Here is a 24,817-nt window from a genome sequence, read left to right as displayed (position 1 = left end):
ACTTAGAGTATTTCTTGCATACATACATTAAACCCGACAGAAAATGCAACTGTATTTCCTTTTTGGTATGTTTTTGACACTGTATTAATGTGAGTTAGCTTCTGTGGAGGAGGTGCGTAACAGTAATATCTGGCAAGGAAGGCTGGTTATATGAGGAGGTAGATAGGATTTTTAGCAGCTTATCCAGGTTGACAGTATTTGTGGGCAAAGCAAGGCAAGGACAGCCGAAAATCAGTGGTACTTAGCTATGGGATAATCAGAACTACTAAGGATCACAGGCAATCTCAGCATTCAGACTGTGAGGTAGGTAGTGATGAGATAAGAATGGCAGTGGATGCATTGACAGAGGAATTCTATAACTAAAGAGATTACATTAGTGACAGTGGATATGAGGAACAGCCTATAGTCATTAGCATATGTAATTTTCTAGTTATGGTAGACACTTTTACTCCCAGGTGCTTAAGCACTCCCAACCCCTAAGGTACACAAGACCCCTCTCTTGAGCCTTACAGCCCACACTCGTGGCAGGGGGGATCGAAGGACATCCCTCCTGGTGCACCAAGGTCATTCAGGCAGTTGCTCACCTCTGCCTCAGTCATTTTTCTGCTGCTGGGGTCTGCTGTGTTGATCTTCTGCTGCACCCACCTTGATGACTTCTGGATTTTCCTTTATCCTGTCAAAATGGCCAGGACCCACATCTTATTTCCCTGGTTTCCCAGACTGCTCACATCTTGTTTTACTGTTTCCACTCCAGTCCTCAGATCACTGGTCACCATGCCCTTAGGCAAGGTGTCTTGTAGATGGTCTTCCTCACCTCTCCCCAGGGAGTGGTTCCTTGAAGAGACATCGCTTTCTTTGATTTATAATTGTCTTAAGCATCCCATTAATGCATTACTTTTGCCATACTCTTGTCTTTTCATTGTGCTGGCTCAGCAGTTCACTAGTTTAAATTAGTTCATTCTGCTACAGACTATAGATATTTTAAGGCCTGGTATTTCTGCTTGCTCAGCAGCTGTATTAGTCCCTGTCTAGCTGTAAGGTTAAATATAGTTTTACAGAGTTTAGCAAAAATTGTACCATTAAGTGGCTACCCCTCCCCTTCGTTTTTGTTAAAGTGGTTGCTGACATAGCAGAGCTTGGCTTTGCTTAGCAGATGTGTCTCTTCCAACAACACGTCACACTGGGGCATTTTGGCCTGTGTTGAGTGGAGGCTCCTGTTGCCTCTTTTGCCAGTTGAATTTCCTCTTACACACAGTCGTGTGTAGCTGTGCTTCCAGATCCTATTTGAATGACTGTTTCTTTTGTGTGCATAAGGTAACTGCAAGTGCAAAAACTTGAACTGGCCTCAAGTTGGGCTCAGAAAGCCCCAAATTTCCCTTGCTATGGTAAGTGTCTCAATTACTAAGACACAGATTTGTGTTATTTTTAGTTGGGATCATTTCTGGTTTCACAAACACTGCATTTTTTTTTATTGACACCTGGTGTAACTTCAGCAGGAGGTATGGTAAATGTCCATACTCAGAATTTTTTTCTCTTGAACTAAAATGAAATTATATTGGATTTCCCATACGAGTTATCAGCATGCTATATGTAATAAGGTAAGGCTGTCTCCTAGTTTTTTTCAGGGACTGCTTAGTGGCACCGACTATTTAGGACTCTTATTAATATCAGACTCTAGGTCTTAAATCAGCAAGCATGTCTCCTTTGTGATCTGATTAGAGACCTCTCAGCTCCAGAATGGAACACACACGTCTCTGTGTTTAGTGTTTCAGGATGCTGGTTCTACGGAGCTCCTCCCGAGCCGGCCGTGTCTGCCCTGGGTAGGCTGAGCACTGCACCCCACCTTTCCAGATTCTCCCTGGGGCCAGGCCCCTCTGCTGTTTTCATTGCAACACTTAATTTGTAGCTGCTTAGTCCTTTATTAGGTTGCAAAATCAATTAATAACTTTCCAGTTATACTCTCTATTGTAAGTATGGCTCAAAATCAGCAATGTGTCTTCCTTTATTTGATTTGTGCTTACTATGTCCTGATAATTCCTTTTGATGTTTGTGCTTCCATTCCTTTCAACTTATTCCTACGAGGAGTCTTCTCAGTCATTGTTTACCTGGTAATTCTCTCTTTGCAATGCCAAATCACCTCTGTGATTCGCTCTTTTTTCAGAATTTTGTTTCCTGCTGTTGGCATGAAGGTGGCAAGAAGTGGAACACAACATTTAGGTGCATTTGCTTTTAACTGTAATGTAGTATGAGGTTTCATACTCCTCAAAATTTGGGGTTTAGCATGTCTTGAAAACTTTTATTTTCATTCAGTGACAGCTTTCTTTCTACATTTCTGCTTAGATTTTTTTTTTCCTCACACCATTGAATGCTTATGTGTTTGTTTTCTGTTTTTTTTTTCTTTTCTCTTTTAATAACTTGAATTTATTTTTAGCTTTTGTTTTACCAAGTGAGTACTATTTCAGAGATTGAAGCTCTTACAGCAGTATTTCAGATGCTATAGTAATTTAAATATTTGGATGATCTGGAGGAAAGTCTAACAGCAAAATCATTGTTTATATTGACACAATTTGGTTTATGAGAGATTTCCTCTGTCTTGAGGCTGTACCAACCATATTGCAGTACATTTCATGTACAGGGGGAAAAAAAAGCACTGTATCATTTTCTAGAACAGCTTTTCTTTTGTTCTGCAGCAGTTCCTTCTCACTGTGCCAGGATGGCTGGGTCTGCAGGTGCTCCCGAATCACTGGATTCTCATGTCTCCTTAGTTATTGCAGAACAGAGAAATGTGTAATTGTTCTTTGTGGTGTAAGTTAATGCTGGAGAAAAGCTGTTTGCACTATGCCTCTCTGAATTAATGAAACATACTGGTGGAAGGAAGGAGTCAGGATGAATGTCCTGTCATGTGTCCTGTCATTTCTCTTCAGTCTTGTGAACAGCATAGTCTTTTGGGCTAAGTTCACTTCCAAGCCATCATCTTTGTATGATTATGTGTAGAATGCAAAGACAGTAATAAATAATCCTGTATGTTGATTTTGTTTAATAGACTTGCCATGTGCAGGAATTGTTCCTGAATTATTGTCTCCTGAAACATTTTAAGTTCTGAATTAACAAAACGTTAGGAAGAGTGGCTGTGATTTGCTTATTAATGTGAAAGCAACTACAATCTGCTACGTTGGTTTGATTTTTAATTATTTGCTTAAGTTGCAAAAATGTTTTAGAGGTATAGCAAGTTCTCAGGCAGCTTCTGATATTTTATGACAGCATTTAAAAGAATTTTATTTGTTTCCTCTCTTGATCTTGTGCAGAAAGTTTGTCTCTTTGTACTTGCTTTGGTGGTTTTTCCCTTTATTTTTTTTTTCTGTTGAGATTATTCGAGTTCCAGCTCTCCAGGATTTCTATATCTTGTCAGCTTAATCCTTTCAGAATGCCGATTTTTGGAAGCTGTTTTAGAAACTGCTTTCCTTTTGCAGTGATTTGACTGTGTAGTGGTCTCACCACTCAGGTGCCACATCAGGATACTACTTAAATGTGTGTTCCAGCCCATTGCTATTCATTATGTTTTATAACATAATTTCTTTGGGTTGTGCAGTACTTCCAAGCGACAATTTTATAATTATTTCACACCATGTGCATATTCTCAGGTTCTGTGTTAGTCTCTTCTCAGGCTTTCCTGTCTCATCTGGTTTCACGTGTCAGTCCAGAGTCTGATATCTACAGAGTTATTTAGGGTGTGGGTCATCTTGTCTCGGGGTATGAAGTTAGTTTTGTAATTGCTGTCTCGCATGGCTGTGGAGTGACAGGTATTGTCTGGAAACCATTCCTGACAGTGCGTGAAGTGCCGGCGCGGCAGCGAGCAGTTCAGCTCCTGAGCTGCCACCGTTGTGACAGTGCCCATCAGCAGCCGCCAGCACTGCCTGCTCTGGTGCCTGTGACCCGTTCGTCATGAATAGCCACTGAAACATCTTCCCTTCCTGATTTCCAGCCCTTTCCAGCATGATTTTAGCTACCCTTCTTAGGACCTGTTTCTACTTTGCAGGTTCGTGATTTTTTTAGTAACATAGGTAGATTTCCTGCTTTTTGTGTGCATAAAGGGATGTATAACAATGTTAGTTTGGAGAACCTGCATGCATCATGTTTTTATAGGTTTGCAGGCAGAGGCATAAATTTCAAAAGTTTTTCTCCCCTGAACAACAGTAGAATATAGTAGTGAGTTGCTGGTGTTGTAGGGTAATTGAGAGGGAGGATGTTGTCATGGGTATCACTTTAGAGAGTGTCCCATACACACCAGGCAGTGCTAACAAGGTCCATGCTGCCTCATATAGTAGGCATGAGGCAGCATGCAAGTGACGCTATAAGTACATAAGTTAATGAACATCTGTAGAAAATATTTGTAAAACTAAACTAAATTTGCAAAATGAATAATATGTTTTCTCCAGCATGTAATGCAATGATACCATGCAGTTTCTCATTTGGAATATATATGCATATATATATATATATGCATATTTGAGAATTTGTTCTTGTATTATAATTTGAGAAACTGTTAGGAGCAGAGTAACCTTTGTTGTGAGTAATGGCTAAGCTGGAAGCATTTCTTTCAACAGTTGTCCCCAACCCTGCCTTCCTCCTCAGGCTCCAGTTTTGTTTGTTCGTCAGTGTGCCTGGCTTGCTTGGCAGTGACAGGTCCTGTCAGTAATAGGTTTTCTATTTGGGACTCATCTTGAACCCTTCTTCTAGGAGGTTGTAATTTCTACATCACTTTTTTCTGTGGTGCTGTTTGCTGTGGAGTAAATAATCTACCTTATGTTTTAGAGGATGTGGAAGCTTGCATAGGAGCAGCATCTCATAAGTATCAGCATTGCTCAGGGGTCCTGCATGAGTCTCCATTTGATGACTTTAGAGGAAAACTAGTGTTTATGCCCATGTAATTTTTGGTTAAATAGGTAAAGCAGAGGAAGAGTGAAAAAGAAGCATAAGGAAAATGACCTGGCTAAAGCCTCACAGCTGGAATTAGTGTTTAGTCTTTGATTCCTCATCCCCTACCCTTTCCCTTGGACCGCTCTTCCTGATGCAGTCACTGAACAGGCTTAATCTCCAAATTAGTAAATTCTGGGAAAACTTCCAGCTTCTCCTTTTGGCATCTTGCCTGTTCTTCCTGCTTTTCCTTCCCCTATAATTTTGCAACCTTGCTTTCCATGTCTCTAGCTAAACCTAGATCCTGCTGGAATCCATTACTGTATTCTGAAATTTGGCGAAACAAAACTTGCCCTAGAGTGTGCAGAACTATTCATGTTGACTGCAGTTTCTTCATGCTCTTATTAACTTGTTCCTTGCACTCATTAGCTGGTAGATTGCAGGATTTGGTTTAGATGTGATTTTAAACCACTGAAGGTTAAGGCAAAGATGCAGTCAAGATGTCCAATACAGTGTTTCAGTGCCATCCAAGGTTCTGAGCTCATGGAATTTGGGCTCTTTTGCACTTTTCCCCATTGCCAGATGCCACTACGAGTCCTGCCTGGTGGCTCTGGCTCTTTGGCTGCAAGCTTGCTCTGATCGGGCTCAAGGCAGTCGATAGGAAACAGTTTATCATTGCAGTTTCTTCCTTTCTCTGAGGGAAACACCTGGAAGCAGGACCAAGTGTAGGGTTGCCAGACTGCAGCTAATGTGCCAGTATGGAGCTGGGAGAGGGCTGTGGCATATGCAGCTGCTGTGGTAGGATGGGGAAACCACTGACTTCCCAGCTGAAGTGACACAGTGGCCCTAGAGAGGAGACAGGGGGGCACAGGCATGTCGTGGCTCTGGGCATCTCTCCTGCCTCAGGGGGACTTCTCGCAGGAATTATTATGCCCAGATATCCTGACTGCTTTCTCTCAGTTGTGGAAAAGATCATTAAACTAGGCCCAGAGCTCTCCATATTGGTCAACTCCACCACTTTCACCAGCACACCACAAGAAAGAAGAGCAAAGCTTCTTGTTCCTGTGTGAAAAACCAGGAGCATGGTGTGGATTCAGTTCATCCTGTGCTCTGGCTGTCTGCAGACCTGAAAGTGGCACGGACTCTGCTAAGGGCCCTTATGTTCACTGGAACAGATGGGGTGGAAGATGTTGAAGGAAACTGTCTTCTGTAATTTAAATTACTTAACGATAATTTTTAATTGCTTGCTTTCTAAAATCTCCAGGTGCTGGGAGGCATTAGTTTTATTATCTGTCTAGAGTATCTAGGCTAAAAGTAAATTATTTATTCTGAGGAGTTGTTACTTTTGGATTTAACACAGCAAAAAGTAGTATGCTGAATGAAGTTCCCCTTTCTGAATAACATAATATTTTCCAATTGTGATAGCAGCCATTAGGCTTTTCAGAATTGTTGGACCACGTCATAATTTTTAATATTAAATATTCAATTTAATATATAGTAACTGAAGAGTGTGTGTTGAAATATAAATGCTATAAATGTAAAGATTCTAAACAATTGCTGTCGAGGTGTTAGAATAAGACAAAATTATTTACTTTTTCTTGAGAGCTATGATCAATATAATTTTTCTTTTATTACTTTTTATGTTAGATTTTGGCAATATCTGTTTTTGTTTAGCTGTCAAAGAATCAAAAATGGAATTGCATGGTAGTGCTGTATATGTTATGTTTGGCTGTTGGACAAATATTAACAAGACTATTCAGAAATGTATGACCATACAGAATTTTATTTTTAAAGCAAACTCTTACCAGAGTCATTTATGATACACTTATTACCATCACAAAGCTATTGGATTAATTAATTTGCAAGTATGCATCAGGTAATGGTGGAAGGATGTTTGTACCATTGCTACTTTAATCTCATGCAGGGCAACTTCCCTCCAAGGTGTTCAGCTCCCGCTGCGCTCTCTGCCATGAGGCTTGGGCTGGACTCTGAGATCTAACTTGTTTTAACTTAGCTTGGCTGTTTCTGCTGCAATTTGCAATGTAGATCTACTCTCAAATATAGGGGAAGGTACGACCCAGACTGAATGCTCATTCTGGATAGAAGTACGAAGAGAGGACTAGATAGTAGAGAAAAACATTATTTTAAAGTTAGCATTCTCAAATAGAAGTAAAACTACTCAAACCCAAGGGAGTGGATTTGCTGTCTTATCCGCCGCTCAGAGCTCTGAGTCCCTTCTCTGTCGAGGGCTGGAGGATGGAAGACTAGGGGAGCAGCTTTTCGTCACATTGTCATTTCTTGTTGCTTTATCTTTTTAAATGAAAGGCAGCCAGTGAGCTCTAGTATTTCTAAACAGGAGTATGACTATATTATATAATCTTATTTTCCTGGACATTATGAATAAATAAGCAAACAGCAAAACTAATTTGCTGATGGCCAAACTGTAGAAATCAGTAGCTAAACTAGATGTGCACAAAGGGAGAGAGCATCTGGCTTATAAATATTCTCTTTTGGTAAGCAAATTCAATTGCAATGAAATATAATCCAAAAGGGTGAGCTAAGTATTTAGTTGTATTTTTTTCTGTAGCTGACTAATTGTATGTGTTACCTTATTCCATTTGAAGATGAGAAGAGAAAGTTCTCCCTGTTTCACATAGTTTGCAGATGGTAGGATATGGTTAGAAGCAAATTTTGTCAAAGCGCTAAAAAACTTCCAATGACTACAGAAACATTAAGGTAATATTTTAAGATAGCCTGCTTTTGGTGCAATTTGTGTGACTTCTAAGGTTTTTTAACATCACAGTACTTTAAATATCTTGTTCTTCAAAAACAATTGCAAGTTCTTTGCCAATTCAAAATTCAGTTCCATTTCATTTAAAGCCATTATGTTTTACTAAATGAAGTATGAAATGATCTGTGTATCAAAAGTTTTCTTAGACAAAGAAAATATTGAAGTATTAAACCACTATTTCTTTCAATTGCAGTTTAAGCTTGATTGCTCTGATTCAGACGGAGTGATGAATTTGGGAGCAGTAAAATGGAGGCTTGGAGTACCTGACGATGCTCTATTTCAGATATTGAGAGTTTAAATTATTAAAGGCTGTGCTCTGATGTGTCTAACAAAGCTAAACAGAAGCACTTTCTGAGATTGTGTTTAAGAGAAGAATAAAAACATTCTGCAGGAGCAAAAGAGGAGGGCCAGGCGTTCAACAGGTGTTTATAAATAAGATAATGCAGGAACCCTCAGGACCAAGTGACTTCTAACACCTAATTCTTCCCTCTCATGCTGCAGAGCTTCCTGACGGAAATGCAGTGAGCAAACACGATCAACAGTCATTCAGCCAAAGAGTTGTTCTCATCTTCAATTCCTGATCTGTTAGGCTACGCTGTTACCAAATCTTACATTCTCAATCCCATTTGTATCTTTGTTCATTTTGATTGCTTCCTCAGGGTCCTGGCTGCCTCCTTTTTCAATTTCTGGGTCTTTCCTTTTTTTCTTGCTCTACCTTCCCCTTTCTCTCATCTTTCTCCCCAGAACTCTGACAAAGTGAGATACTGGTTTCTTCCTCTCCTCAAATTATTTTCTCTGCCTGTCCTGTCAGGTTTTATTCCTCCTGGCACAGTTCCAGGTTTTGTTTGCTGTGCTCCTTTCAACACTTGTATTTTCTTGCTGACACCCGCAGTCTGTATTGGCACCTGTGTCACGCCTGCCCTTGTGTTTTGCTTTCCTCCTTGTCTTGTACTTTCCTCTTTACCTCTCACTCTCCACTGACATTTCACTGAATGTCTTACTCTTTAGAATGCATCTTAATACACTTAGTCTCTTCCATTTTAGGGGAGGAGATAAAAAAGAAAAAGCTCTTGACCTCCTGGGTGGTCTTCCTCCTTGCTTGCTCTGTTGTTGTTATGCAGTTATTTTTCAGCCTCTTGAATCCAGTTTTTGTTTGTTGCTGCACTCCACAAGGTCTCTAATGACCTTCTTTTGAAGAAAGCTCAAAACCAGGACTCCATCCTCATTACTGACTCCCCGTTTACTTAAATGTCTCTGCTGATCTGTATGTAGCTCTTCCATTTTACAGTTTGCTTGTAAATTCTTTAGGATAGGGCACTCTTCTGTGTTTGTACAGTATCCAGCTCAATTAGTGGGTTGTTTTATGGTTAGAACTGTTAACTCCTGTGAAAATACAAATAACTAATATGTTTTTGATCAAAGGTTCCTTTTGCCCCATCCTCTCCCTGGATATTTGACCAGACCAAATTATGTAGGTTATCAGCGGGATTGATAATAAGTAGCATTTTAAAATGGTACAGCTAGTTATCCGCAAACATTGTTTCACAAATTTGCACTGTGCTACAAATTTAGAGCAGAATTTTGCTAATCTTTCTCATGTGAGCTGACCTACTTAAGTCAGCGGACTACTAATATTTGCCACAGAGAAAAGATTTGGCTCACAATCTTGGGGAAAGCATTTGCATGCACACAGGGAATATTGTCTAGTGTTTTTGTTAAAGGCTTCTTCCTCATTCCATTCCTCCTTATGAAATTTTTCTTTAACTTAAAAGTGGGAAGATCACGGTAAGTATGATCTGATCCAGATGTGATACCTAAGGAAGTTGTCTGTGAACCTCTTTAATTCAAGTCGTGAGAGGAGAAAAATATCTCTGGATGGGATTTATTATTTTGACTTCACAAAAAAAAGTCCACTTGGCTCCTGTAAAAATGAAAACACTTTTTAACCGCTTAAGTTACACCTAACAAATAAGGAGAGGAGATTCAAAATGAAGGACCATAGAAATCATGAAGTTTCAACTGACTGAGGACAAATAGGGGACAATGATTGCCAAGCTTATGTGGAAGGGCAGGAATATTTTCTAAGGCACTGTAGAAATTGCAGACACTGTAGTCACAGAAATTTAAAGGTATTTACAATGAAAATGACTTGCAGTGGTTTTTCACAGACTGCCAGTGTGGCTTTTTTGGACTTTATATGTAATTCAGGTAATTTATTATCTATTTTAAATAATAACTTTTTTATTATATCTTTTTCTTGGAAAGACGAGAACAAGTATTAATTTTCGGTGTGTTTATAGATAGAAATTATTCCTGTGCATTTTTACTCAACTGTGTTGCTTGATTTTTGGGATCAAATGCCATGGAAGGTGACGTTCCTTGGAGTTTCAGCAGTCATCACAGCAATGGGAGGAAGCTGCTCAGTGTTACCTGCACAGAGGAATCCACGCTCTCTAATGCTGCGTATCTAACTTGGATGCCTGACTGAGAAACTTAAGCACCCAAAAAATAAAATGGAGAAAGAGAGGTTTCTGATTCAGGTACTCTTAATTGCCCTCCAAAAGCTACACTGAGTGTGTAGGGAGCTCAGGTTCCCAACAGAAGCATCTAGGTTATTCTCCTAAGACACGAACAGTTTGATTATGTCCTGCACAGATGCTGAAGGGAAGTGGCTTCTTGACCCAGACTGGTCTACCTGTGGCATTAAGTGCTTGACTGTAAGCTTGCTGTTTGTTTTACTCTGCCACTGACTTCAGCGGAGTCGGGATTTCATGTGCAGTGTGTATTGCTCGCATACCCTTTTGTCTTTGGAAGAACAAAAGCAAGATGATAGAATAATGTGGCAGGGAAGGGCAAAGTAAACCAGCTCCATCACATAGATTAGAATCCTTTTATACAAAATAAATATCAGCATTTGCAAGGCCTCCTTCCTCATTTCAATTACATTCTAGGTATGGTTTCTCATTTGTCTTATTTACAGGTTCTCACAGTTACTTTCTGAATTGTAGCTACTCTTGTCATCAAGTATTTATGCTCTACTTGCTTCTAATAAACAGGTAGAAAATTCAGAATAATAGGATTCACTGTTGTCTACCCAAAACTGTTGGCAGTGCTGGATCCTTGTTTTGGGTTACCATTTCGTACATAAGACTTCAGCTACGTGCCAGGCCACGCGTAGCCGTGAGGAAAATGTTGTTGGTCGTGAGGCAGCAGGTCCTGGTTGGTTTGGTGTTGCTGCTGGCATGCCCACCCTCTAAACTGAGACAGAGAATGGCTTTTGTGCACAGCCTTGAAAAGTTGATGGTACCAGTGTGTAAGCAGACAGGACACCCTGAAGCTGAAAGGATGTGGTACATGAACAAGAATGGGCAATGAATGAGGAGGGCAGGGCAGGCACTGGAGAGCTGCCTGTACCACCACAGTATTGACCGATGCTCTCAGGGCAGAAATAGCATTTCCAGTATTGTGACTGACAAAAGATATATATAAATCAAATGTGTTCTATACAGGTGCAAGTACTGAGTAACTTCTTTTACTTTTCTGCTTTCTCAAATGTTTTTTGTAATATTTACTTGTCAGGTTGAAGATGGTTCTGTTTTATTTTGTTTCATCAGTGAGAAACGGAAGATCATTCCATTACTGTTCTTTCTCCCCCAACCTTACTTCATCCTGAAATGAGATATTTATCCCTGGGCAGGTTTTTACATCGTTCTCTACTTTTTCTAAAGACACATGCCCATTTTATAGTAATAGCTGGGTACTTGAATTTACTTTCAAAAACCATATGTCTTAGCTTTATTAAAAAGAAACAAAAACAAAACCAAAAATTGTGCAAGATTTGTGTTAGAGTACACAAAATGCTGCAGTAATGCTGACAACCGAATTCTGTTTTCTGTGTTCAATTCCAGGGCCTAAACCACAGGACTATCCTCTAAATTGGTTTTGTGACTGCATACTCTCTTTTTGTGTTGTTGTGGTGGCTTTGGTACACAGCCATTTGTTTTCTATTCAAATTTCTAAACTTCTGTGGTGCTTATACATTTTCAGAATATATGGCTTCTGCAGCAAACAGTTCATGGTTTTGTGAACAGATACTGAAAATTTAAGGAAACTGCTTTTCTGTTCAGTTGAAAGAATTTTGCTGTTATATAAGCCATTAAACACTTGGACTAAGGAACAAGCTTTATTTTATAATACAAGTAATTTTCCTCTTCTGCTTGTTTTCCTATTTCTGAGTATACTGATTTCAACATCGCTTTTTCAAGGTGATGGAATAATGCAGTGAATGAAACTAGCAGGTCCAAGAAAGCCCTGTGACCTGCAGACATTACCTCTGTCCAGCCGTTTTTCCTGTACAGGGAAGCCACAGAGATTGTTTTCTGGCCCTCAGTTTTTTCACACTTTTAAATTTGTCTTTTATCTACAAAACTGGCAAAGATAACTAGATAACAGCTGTTCTATCTTATTTTGTTGAATGGTGGCCTCGCCTCTAACGATTCCGTTTGCATAGGCAGGTATTTGGCAATTTCAGTAATATTTGTACAGGCTGACATTGAACGACTGTTGCTTTTGCTGCATATGACAGTATCGACTAGCACAAAATTGTGGTCGCACGTTAGTGTGCTGTATGTGTCAATGCAAACCCATTTAAGCAGCTTGAAGTTTTTTTTTTTTTTCTCCTACATCCTACATCTCCTACATCCCCTCCCTTAATTTTTTTTCCTTAGCCATCTTACCAGCAGAAGAGCTAAAATAATTACCTGCAGTCTCATTTTTCACTTTACTACATGCAGATCTTGTGCGGTTGGGCAGCGAGCGGCTGACGGGGAGGGGCGTGCGCTGATGCAGCACAGGCATATGACAGCAGGAGCAGCCACAGCGGCCCAAGCCCTTCTCTCTCCGGCGGGTTTTGCTGCAGTACGCTGATTGCCACTTGACAGCAGCCAGCCAGACCCCCAGCAGCAGGCACTCGGAGGAGACTCTGCGTGGGCACTTGTTTAAGGAGTACCTGACTAAACAATTGGGTTATTCTTTAACTGCGGGAGAAGTGCCTGTATTCGCTTCACGCAAGCTCCCTACTGGCTTTCTGCATTCATAATTTATCGGAGCTGCTTCTCCCTCCATCTTTCTCCCATTACTGCTTTATTTTTTTTCTCTTTTTTTTTTTTTTTTTTTTTTTGCGATCATTATTCTTCCCCCTCCCAAATCTGTGCTGCATCACTAGCTCTCATTATGCTGTGCTCAGTAGCCCGGTGTGTTCTCCGCCTCTGCTAGGCAGTGGCAGCATGGATGGTGCTCTTGTGACGACCTCTGCTGATGCTATCAGTCCACTGCGGATAGGCATGCTGAGTAATCCTGCTGTAAATGGGCGAGGACACGGACACACGAAAAATTAACCACAGCTTTCTTCGAGACCACAACTATGTGACTGAAGGTAACAGAAATGCTATCGTTATTCTCTTCTTGCATTGCATATTCTGTGCCAGGAATGCACTGTCATGTTTGGAGTTGCAGGCTGTTCCTTTTTTCATCTTCTTTTTAAACAGGGGGACTTTCAAGGCATTTTTCTGTGTGATGTAGCAACAGAATCTGTTTGAATTTGCTAAATCCCAAACACATTCTGCCATGCTACGGCAGTCTATGAAACTATATGGGCTAAAGAAGGTCTTGCATTGTGCTGAGTTTGTGCTAGTGAGGTGTGCAGCACCTGGCATTGAATGCACAGTAGCTGCAGTGTGGAAGATTGGAAGCAGTTGATCACTTAAAGATGAAAGATTTGAGAGCACTAAAGTAAGAGAAATAATCTGTGAAGTTAACTGTTTGCTGGTGTGATAAAGGTTGTGTATCTCATTTTGGTAATTATAGCTTGAGCATCACCGACATTGCTGAGTTGATTGTTCCCAAGAGGACAGTATACATTTAGAAGGGATATGTGAGCATCTTCTTTTGAAATACTGCTGCCTTCTTTCCATCCTCTGTGTATGTGCAAGGTACATAAGAACAGAAAATTTACCTTCATTTTAAATCATTAAATGGCTGGTAGCTTATTACATAAAAAGAAATCTTCCTGCAGGTGACACACGTTAAATGCTATGAGAATTTACCTTGAGACCAGTGAAATGGCTGGATCAGGTATTGATCCATATTTTCTTGCCAGAAAGTTGGTTTTAGAGCAGGCCATTTTAAGATTGTTTGATTGAATGGGAGAAATATATTTGTAGGTGCTTGACTTTGCAAATATATTTGTGTGTGCAGAGTTTTAACAGCACTTAGCAGCAGCAGAAACACTACTTCAGTGTAGGCTTATATAATATGAACATACTTAACATCAGGGTCAACCAATACTACTTGAGACTCAGTCTCCAGATTCTGTCGTCATTTGATCAATGCTCGGTCACTTAATACTCCCATGCTGCATCCTGAAATGTGATCAGCTGATGCTCTCTTGATTATTGGTGATTTGCATTTTTTTAGAACGTAGAAAACAGCAGGATGATTTCACCATACTGGAAACACAAAGCAGATTTTTCAGAAGAAAAATTACAAATGCTGTGTACTTGTGTACTGTAACTGTTACCACTGGCTGGTATAATTGTTTGCTAATCTTGCCTCTAGGACATTCTTTGCATTCTCGTTCATGTTTCGGTGCATTTTTTAATTGGTTAACTCTTTTTGTCTGAATGATGATTTATGTTTTAAGATGTAGCCATTTTTAACAACATTCGAAGAAACTTTGTCTTAAATTTATAAATTTATGCCTTAGATTCTGCAAAATGCACAGTATAATTACTGCAGTGTACTTGCTACATGGTGAGACTCAGATGTATATTTAATGGGCATGTGCAGCTGTGTTAAAATTTGGACTTTCAAGTCTGTCAGTTTTGTAATCTGAGGAAAATAATCCCTTGTGGGTTTTGCAAATCAATATTCTCTCCTTTTGTATGTTATGGGTGTTTTAAAAATTAGATGGAGATTTTTAGTATTTTGGGGGACACTGCTGATGCAAGTTTTAGATTCTTCTCACGTTTTATCTTCACTTGATATTTGGATGAGAAAGACTGGATGTTCTTCTGTGATTGCACATGGAGTGGCTTCTCTGAAATGGGTCAAAATACACCTTGAATATCGATGTCAGCCTGTGTTGTATTTTCCCTGTGATCAGAAGTTATCATGAAATCTGTTGACATCTGATTTTGAGGTGAATGAAGTACGGGAAACCTTTAGTAGCAAAGTGTTAGTTCTTCGGCTCTGACTGTGTAGTGTTTCTTGGGAATGCTCTGTTGGTTAGCTGTAATAAAATTCTTCACATCTGTTACATCTGACATTGCCACACTTTTAAAAAGATAATGAAAATCATGAGGGGATGGTTTTATCTGTGAAATTTTTTCAGAGGCACCTTCAACTCAAAGAGGACCATCACAAATTTCAAATTCTCGTTAATATACTTCGTTTAAAATGCATAATGAATATGTAAGTTACACTGGTGCTTAAAATGTGCCTTTTATTTTAGTTTTTTTTTAATTTTATCTAAAGATTTGGTTCCATGAAACAACCTTTAACACTTTGCATCTGTAATGGCCTGAAGTCCTTTCACAATCTTTGCATTTGGTCCTCTATGTTAGTGCTGCCTGTGTGACAGTAATATACATATAGAAATGCAGTTGCAGGCACTAATGCATTGCTTTGTTATATTGGAAAATAATTTTATTGAGACCAAACCCAATTCTTTCTTTTGGGCTCTTTGGCTTTTGTAATCAACTATTTAAAACAAAGAAATACTTTCTATTGTATCCAGTGTATTAGAGAAGTTACTGATTCATTGTTGTCTATGAATAACCACAATTTTCTCTTCTGTTTTCAGAGTTTTAAAATCTCGGTAAGGGGTGTCCCTGTCCTTGCTGCTCCATGCAGCAGACTGAATTAATTTACAAAAGGAGGTATTTCTGACCTTTTATATGCACTTTCTTTTTCTCTGTTCCCTGAGGAAAGTAAAGCAAACGATAATAAAGAAGATGTGGGTTAACCATAGTATTACTTTACTTCTCTTCCTCTTTTACTTCTTCAATGATTAAAAAAAAATCAGGTGACATATGAATTCACAGGGTATAAGAAAACTGGGAGCCAAATCTGATGGGCTCTGCCCTCGCTGAGGGACCTAGCATGTTCCGAACGAAACTGCTTCCTTGAGCAAAGTCAAATTTCATCTCTTGGGCAGGTCATTATTTTGTAACATTGAGATTACCTGTATCAAACGTGACTTTACCTTGACTTATGGAAAATTGAATTGGTTTTTAAATCTCAAAAATTCCTTGATGTGATGGTTCATGTTTTACTGTTGTTGTTATACTGTTTTTGTTAATAGGCATTATAGACACACAGTACATGGCAACAGTGAGTACCTGCACTTGTTTCTCCTGCCACATTTGCATATCTGCAATAAAACCAATGGAGTTGAAACAAGCAGGACTTGAATAATTTTGTCATTTTAAGTCTTAAAAATACGTTACAGTAGCTCAATGGAAAAAGACTATTTAGTTGCAGCAGGAATATATGGCCAATTTTTCAATGATTACTTTCAAAAGTATTTTTTGAAGGAAACTGCTTTAATTGGAGTTGTTTGTGTGAGGAAAACAGAAAAGACCTGATGAGACTTGTAAAGAAAGAGAGGAGAAAGACCTGAGGCCTGGAAAAATGTGACCTGTGAGGAAAGATTGAACTTTTTAATGCGAAGGTGGTGATGAAACACTGGGGTATATTGCCTAGGGAGCTTGTATACTATCTATCACTGAAGTTTTTAAAAGCAAGTGGTGCAGATGTCTGTAAGAAATGACACGGGGATAGCTGAGCCTCCCCTGGGGCAGAGGGATGGACTGGATGACCTCTGAGAGCTGTTCAGGCTGGTGATTCATTGCAGAGCTGTGCTTTGTCTTTATTGCCTTTTGCACCCCAGCTGTGGGAACCAGCTGCCCAGGAGATGTTGTGTCAGTAAAATATATTATTTCCACAACACCTTTAGAAGAACAGAGAAGAGAGGAGAGGCACAGTGAGATATGGGGAAGAAGATGGGCTGGACAGGAGAAACATGAGCCTTCCTTCCTCACAGGCAAAGTCTGTCAGGGGAGATGGTGAGAAAATTGTAGGCAGTGAGCTGGGAGAAGGGATAAAGGAGAGAAAAGGCCTGTGCGTTTTTGGGGGCAGAGAATGTCCTTCAGCCCGAGAGTTCCCTTGACATTACACATGCTTAAGATTAACACTAAAACTGACAGGACTGCTGGTGTCCTTTGCTGTCTGAAGACCTTGGGATCAGCCACTTAGGATCTGATTCAGAGCAGTGAATTGCATGGTGTGGTTGCTGTATTTCTGGCAGGGGTAATAAGTTCTAGGAAATGACGGTGCTGCTGCTTTGAGCAACTGTGCTATTAATTCAGCTACTTTGTATTTTACAGTTTTAATGACTGACAGAGAAATAATGAACAAAATTCACTATCCTTACCAAACTGTGTTAAAGGATGCAATTCGTATCCGTGAATCCAAATTTCTCTGGAGAAATGCTTCTCTGGTGGCAAAGGCTTTCTGCAGGTTATATGCAGACATGTCTAGCATTCCGATTCATCCTACCTTTTTATTGATTATCCCTTCTTGGGAAGAAATAACAAGCTTCTTATACTCTCAGTTTCTAGAGGGAGATGGGTTCCTCCCTTGGTCTAGGCCTGCAAATTCAAGTGAAGGCAGCGAAGTTGCAGAGGGGCAGTGGGGCAGAAGCTGACCTTCACTATCTAGTCATTTATATGGCCAAATGGTGCAGATTGGTTCCATATGGCTTAACTTCTATTAAAAAGTTAATCATGTTAATGGTGTATTAACCTCCTCAAATGTGATATTTGAAGAATAATGAGAATTACCAATGTAGTGTAAAACATATTGAATCATAACCATGTGAAACATTTATTATAGAGGATGAAAAACGCCATTTTTTCCCCCAAATTATTTTAAAGGAAAATCTTCTGCAGATAATGAAAACAGATTGGGGGGGCTTTTTCCCCCTTAACTAAAGAAATTATTGTCTCTGTTCTTCCTTAATCAAAGTTATAGGACATGATCCATTTTCATCTGCCAAGAAGAAAGTTATTTATGAACTTGTCTTTCATAAAAATCTCAAATATAGTATGAATAGGAGCTGACTATCTGAGAGTATTGGATGAATACAGTGAACAGGTACTGTTCTGCTGGCTCGGGCTCACCATCAGTCTAGTCTGTGCACTTAATTCTGAGAATGGTTGGTAACGAGCTTATTAAGAAAAGTGCAGGAGGTAACTCTTCCTGTCTTAACCTCCAGCAATTCAGGATTTATGTTGCGAATATTAGATGATTTTTATCTTTTTACAAAACTCATTTAGAAACAGTTTTGGAATGACCCCAGAAATAATTGCTCATTCTTATTCTAGTCACTTGTGTTATTTTTTTTTTCCTCAAGTCAAGTACGAACAGAGGTAAGCCTTGTTGAAGCATAACTTTGCCCCTTGTTAAACAGGATGTAGTGGTTTCTTTTTGTGCGTGGTTTTGGTGGTTCTTTTATTCACAGTGCTATTCACATGAATGTTGTAGGTAGCCTTGAAGAGTTGGATTAATAAGGTTTATTCCATCCAAGTGATGTTGCTGACTTTGTAATCAGTGTAGCTGGGAGAAGCCGTGGAGGCAGGGCTGGAGCACAGCTGTCACCCCGGCTTGCATTGAAGCTTGAACCGTTTGCTCACCCGCTCAAACCTGCAGCTGGATACGTGGTTCGGCATGCAGGGAAATCAAACACTGGTCTGACCCGAAGCTTCGATCTGCATAGCACAGGTACTAAGGCAATGTCCAGTATGGGCAGCATGGGGCAGCAATTTGTTCACACAAGCCTGGAAAAAGCAATAGAGATTTAGCCGAAGTGAATTACACCGTCAGCAACACGTCACTGTACAGTACCAGCAACACATTCAAAGTACTTCACAGATAAAATTTTCATCTGTTAGGTACTCATAATATCATTATCTCTATTTTGCTTTCTATTTTACTTGCCAAATCTGCTTTCGGAAGAAATCGTAATGAAGAGTAGGATTAGGACAGTTCTGACCCTAGACTGGGACTTTGGAGTTTCTTAATTTGCTATTCCCAGCATTCCCAGAGTGGAGGGACATGTTAGTGTTAACTCATTCCAGCCTCCTCAAAAGACCTGCCTCTTCAAGGAATTTAGCGACTGGCTGTTAGATCTTTCTAAGAGGGCACTTCAAGCCACTCTGAGCTGCAGGACATGCTTAAAAGGCACAGAGTTAACTTGGTTTGGATCTCCGGTTAATGTCGTGCCTCCACATGACAGTTATTCACCAGAGTCACACATACCCTGTAAAATGCTACCACGTGTGACTAAACTGGGTTGCAATGTTCCCCATTTGCAAAGGCATAAATCTCTAATGCTGGAGCACTGGTTTCGGCAGGTCGCCCTCAGGGACTGATGGCAACCTTGGCTCTCTTTGCATGTATGTATAATCAACAAATGATCTCCCACTCAGTAACTAAATAAGCTATATATAGCTGCTGTGTAGTGTTGGAAGTCCTGCAGTAGTGAATAAGATGTATTAACAAAAGAAAAGAACCATCTAGAATGTTAGCTACATGATAAACAAGCCAAGCTCTTTCCATGACAGTGAGTACACAGCTGCAAAAGAACCTGGTTGTACCAATCTGGGTCTTTTCTCAGGTGCCAGCAGTGTCTGAGTGGCACAAAAGACCAGTTAGTTTCAGCAATTTAGCCTTTATGCAGTTTATTCATGGGTGTATTATGATATATAGACAAATACGGACTAGAAACATTGTAAATAGAAATGTTTATAGGATATTTAAGTACATATGTAATAATTTAGCTACATGTAAACCTTAAAAATGGAAGTTCAGGAGGTCAATAGTACAGTGTAAGTGTAAGATAAAACGCAGGCATAAAATGTGATCTATGCAAGCTCGCTCTCTGTGCCAGATTTCTTTCTAATTGAAACTGACAATTCAAAAGCATTGAGTAATGTAAAACTAAGCAACACCGTGCAGGTAGAGTCAGTGTCATCGTTCACTGCAGGAGCGGTTTATTTAGCATACACATCATTATGGAAAGAAAACTGTACTTTGCAGTATATTTTGTTTTCTATGTAGACCTCAGACATTTCAGCAATGTATCGTATATTTAAATGGTGAGTTTAGAGAATAATAGATGTGGTGCTTACATCAGATTAAAATGCGAAACGCAACACAATAACAGTGAATATTTTATAATAGAAAAAGAACTGGGTATCTTTTATTACAGCCATAAAAAGGTAATCAATTGTTACTGCTTACGCTGTGTTACTACATCATTACTAGTTTCTAGATATTCGAGACTTTCCTTCCACAGTTTATTTTATCCACTGTAGTAAGGCTTTGTATAGAGGAGTAGACGCTCAGAGGAAGTAAGGTATTTGCTGGCTAATTTCAGTGTAGTTGTTTTGGCCAGGGAAAGGGTGGTAGAGTAGGTAATTTTCTCAGAAAAATAGAGGAAATTACGATGGGGATTTTTGTTTTTAAACAAGAAGGGTTTGAAATGCCCTTCTAGCCATATTGAGGCACTTTCTTCATCAACCGTTTCTGTAGTTCTTAGGTTAACACAAAGTTTGCCTTCAGTAATGAACGTGGTCTGTATTACTGGTTCCTGGTGAAAGTTCTCCAATTCTTTACCAAGAACAAAAAAGCCACCTAGCAAAGCAGCCTCTCTGTGGTAAGAGAGTTCCTATCCTCAGGAATGTTTCTTTGCTAAAAACTATTGTACCTGTTATTTTTATTGCTTAAATGCGAATAAGAGCAGACCGTATTTTGCCAGTGCAAATACAAGTAAGAAAAATGTACCTTAAGACACTCAATTCCTAATAAAATCTTTCAGCACAACACGTAATGCAGTTCAGTGACTTTTGTGAATTATTAATATGACAGGGGTTGGGGATCTGTATTGTTAAATATAGCCGTGCTTTTCCTTTCATATTTACTGATTCATTTGTTTAAAAAAGAAAAGAAGATGATAGAAACATCTGTGTGTAATATAATGATATTTCTGTCTGTTTTACTTAGGAGCAGAGTACAGAAGAGAGTAAAGGACTGAGAGTTGGTTTATTATCCTCTAGTTCCAGTTCAACTCAAATCAGAATAGAACTTAAATAATTGTCACCTTAATTCTTCCCATTTGTGGTGCTTTTGATGTTCATGTGACTCAGGTGTTGCAAGTAGTCGATGGCTGTGCAAAGTTACACCGTTTGTATAAATTCTGAGGTTAATGCTGCCCTGTGATAGTACTGATTGCATTCAAGGCAGCTGTGGCACGCCCTGCCTGTTGGGCCAGTTTCTACTAAAAATAAAGATTATCAGTGTTCAATTAAAAAAAATGATTGCTTATTTCCATCTCTTTGTTTTTAGCATGTCTATATTATTTTCCCCTAATCTAAGACTTCAAATGAATATTTCAAATAGAATAGAAATAGTTCTCAAACAGTGAGCGGGTCACCAATTTTCAGTAATTTATTTCTAAACTTGTATCCAGTCCATGCAACTTCATATTCTATTAACTCTGAGAGGTTTCAATTTATGGTAGAACTTGGTACAAGGTCTTTAATAAATCTTTCCAGGGTTTTCAAATTTATAGCTGTAAATCAGACTCTATCTGTCATTATTTCACAAAAAATTTCTGATAGAATGTCTTTATTTATACATTGTGCTATGATTGAGAAGAAGTAATAAATTCAGTACTAATAATTAGTTAGTAAAATTCAACAAATAGGCAGAGTGGACTGGTAAATGCAGGGCAAAATTGGCTGCCAAGCTAGCACACAAGACTCTCGTCTTGCTACGTTAATTTTGACACCCTGTTTGATTTGATATCTTTCATTTCTGCATGCAGATCTGTGATACGGGAATAACCAGCACAAGATGAAGTCAGATGTGTGTTCTATAGTCTGCTTTTGAGTGGAAGATTTAGGTCAAGTATATTCTCTTTAATCAGCAGTGAAGCTCAGAGCAGAATTCACATATGCAGTGTCTTGAAATAGGTAGCTGGGAGTTATCATATGTCTAACAGAAATTCCTAGAACACCTGATGCTAAGAGTCAGCTAGTGGTCATATGGATGGTTCTGCTTTTCATTGCTCAGGTGCAATGTGAATATGAATTGTGTGTGTTGTGTGTGCTCACGCTTCCGTATATATGTTACACTCACAGAAGTCTTGTGAATGAGTGCTAGTGTATGTTTTCTGGTGTGTCTCCAGTTGCTTTGCTTGAAATGTGAATCTGGAAGTATTAATACGGCTGTGTAGGAATTTCAGCATTGGGAGATGGGACAGCAAGAGCTTGTAGGTAGGCCGCTGTACGTCTTTCCAGTCCCATATAATTCACAGGTTATTTTGGTCTATGTATGTCAGTGTTTGCTGAACAGAGAAGTGAAACTTGGTCTGTGACTGGAGCGAAGCTTTCCTTATGCCAGGGGTGTGAGAAGCAATGTCTTTGCATTTCTGATTGTCCTCAGTGCTGATGATGAGTTGCAGTTTTCTGGAAGATTGATTACATGGGCATGGATTTTATTTTCCAGGTTAGGTCTGTACTTAATTGTTAGATTCAACATTTCCGTGCTTCTGCTTGCAGAAGATGGGTCATATGGAGTAGAGGCCTTTGGTGACACCATGTGAATGTTACAAAGGTGCTAGATTAGAAACAAATAAGTGGTATCTGTTAGCAGTGATGATATTGCAAATCAACCAATTATAGTAAAACTTTAAGACTGATTACCTTCAAGAATTTACTCTATGTTCAAGTGAAGGTTTTCGGTTGCTTAACCTTTGAACTGTCCTGCTGAAATTACTGCAGAATATGATTTGTATGGAGTATAAACAAACAGTTTGTTGTGTTGATCTTTCCCAGTTTTCAGTTAGGTTGAAATACTGAGAATGTTTCTTTTACTTTTTCATACCTTCAAATTAATTTCAAGATATTTTAAATTTGGGGTTTGGTTTGAATCTGCTTGTGGATGTAGTTATTGGCAGCAAATAGCCCGTTCCCTAGAGGAAGGTGTAGCCCTGGCTGCCCTTCCTTCGTTCTCTGCTGCTGTTGGAGCCTGTCGCATTGCAGGGGGAGAATCAGCAGAGAGGAGACCAGGGGGAAAGAGGTACTGGTTAGCACCCCAACATAAGAGTCCAGCTTCTTCAGAAGATGCCAGCAGACTTGTCCTGTTTTTAGTCCCTTGCTATTTGTCCCTTGCTAGCAGAGAGGGAACCACCCTGAGAACATGGGTTGCGGTGAGCGGCGCTAACTTACCCAGGTGCAAAGTTGCCGTCTGCCGTCAGGGTCCCATCGCTGCTCTGTCCAAACTGAAATAGAAGTGATGCTTATTGTGATGCTGCTTCAAAACCGCCTTTTTAAAGGCTTTTGTAATATTTATGCACAGTAGAAGCAAAGGGGAAAACACAAGCTATATGGGTATTGGAAGAATGTTTGACAGTCATCCTGGGAAATGGTTGTAATAGTCATAATGTTAAACCTGAAAGCGGAAAGCTTTGATGCTTCTGCGCTATAAATAATTACTAACAAAGATGATTGCCAATGTGGAGACTGGTTTGCAGAAGGATTAATTTCTGATTGTTAAGTGTAAGTATATTTAGACAGGAGGCGATTTTTTGTTCCTGAAAGCCAAGGAGTTGGTGTAAATTGGAGGAATTAGTGATTTGGACTCCGCAGAGCAAACATCAGCCTGGTTATTACAGATGAGACATGATAGATGTCATTATATTGTGGTTGGCACAGGAAACTACTCCTTTATTTTGCATTTTAATGACAGAATTCAGTTGTTATGGTCAGCATATTGTTGTTAGCAATTGAATTTACACAGTTTTCTTTAAAAAATACAAGTTTGGTACAGTTTCCTTTCTTGAAATTTTGCAAATATTTCCAAGCTCTTAATTTCCCTCTTGCTAAGTCACCTCCACTCCAGAAATCTCCATCCATAAATTTGTTTGTGCATATGAGCATATACATTCATAGGTCTTAATTGTCTGAGACAGTAATGCATCCAGTAACTCCAAACACTGCTGAAATTTTAAGACTAAACAGGAAAACCTTATCCAAATTTTGCCAAGATTTAAAGTGTAAATTTCTATGTTAAAAATGGTTTTAACTTTAGAGCTACCAGTAACCATCTTAACTGCCTTTAAGTCTGATTTTTCTAATATATTCATCTGTCAGCTACCATTTCTAAAATGTTATTTAATTCTGCAGCTTGACAAATTTAGAATAACTGATGAGAGTATATGATTTCTGCAGTTTTACATTCTTTGGAAGATCTGTATCATAGGTTAATGGAGTCAGTATTTGAATTAGCAGGTTGTTAACTGAGTATGCCTAAAATATATACTCTATCGCAATAATAGAATCCAAATAATTGAACTTGAGGAGGAATAAGGGAACTTACCAGGGTCTGCTTTCAAAACTGAACAATGGAAGTGCTCCTGTTCTTTGCCTTTCGCAGTTTTTCAGTGCAGTCCAGAAATTGTGACTCCAAAATTAGAGGTTTTATTGTGTAAGTGAAACCCTGTAGGAGTTTGCAAGGCAGGGTCTATTAGTTAAATAATGCTAATATCTGCATCCAAAAGAAGTCAAAGGTAGCTAGATGAAATTTGACGACATGTGACAACAAGAGATACCTAAACATTTTAACAAGGACTTGGCATCATGGGTGGAACCTGCTGCTGGAAGAGGTGCGACACAGTTGTAGCAGCAAACATGAGCATAGTTGTTTCACCTAAATGTAGTAACTCCACCTGTTTGCTCATCCAGGACAAGGAATTTAGGGAAGTCTTGTGTTTTAGCTTGTAAGTGGGGGTTCTCATGCATTTATGTAAAGAGTCATTATTTTTTCTGTTCCTTGTCCTGTAAGAAACCTTCTGCTGGAGCATACGAAGATTTTTCTTTAAGTGTTTTAATTTTATTTTTCAAAAACTGCCTTTACTGATGGTTGAACAGAGTTTATTGACAGAGTGCAATAGTAGCATGTAGGGCAGAAACAGAGATGAGGCAAAGC

The 24,817-nt window shown here is 39.2% G+C and overlaps 1 protein-coding gene across 3 annotated transcripts in view; it reads left to right on the top strand.

Annotated features, from left to right (window-relative positions):
• PPP2R2C (protein phosphatase 2 regulatory subunit Bgamma) overlaps positions 1–24,817 on the top strand; it is a 200,883-nt gene that overhangs the window by 47,365 nt on the left and 128,701 nt on the right. The window contains exon 1 of one of the 3 annotated variants that reach the window (XM_065633580.1): positions 13,067–13,139. The exons of 1 other annotated variant lie outside the window; for it this stretch is intronic. In XM_065633580.1, the coding sequence (XP_065489652.1) occupies positions 13,070–13,139 (70 nt within the window). In that variant the 5' untranslated portion in view covers positions 13,067–13,069. Of the gene's footprint in view, positions 1–13,066; positions 13,140–24,817 lie in introns of those variants that run through there. One more of the 3 variants, XM_065633579.1, reaches the window with a different exon arrangement.

The sequence above is a fragment of the Caloenas nicobarica genome, chromosome 4 (assembly GCF_036013445.1).
Source record: "Caloenas nicobarica isolate bCalNic1 chromosome 4, bCalNic1.hap1, whole genome shotgun sequence".
NCBI classification, from domain to species: domain Eukaryota; kingdom Metazoa; phylum Chordata; class Aves; order Columbiformes; family Columbidae; genus Caloenas; species Caloenas nicobarica.
This window is presented reverse-complemented; position numbering and strand designations above follow the sequence as displayed.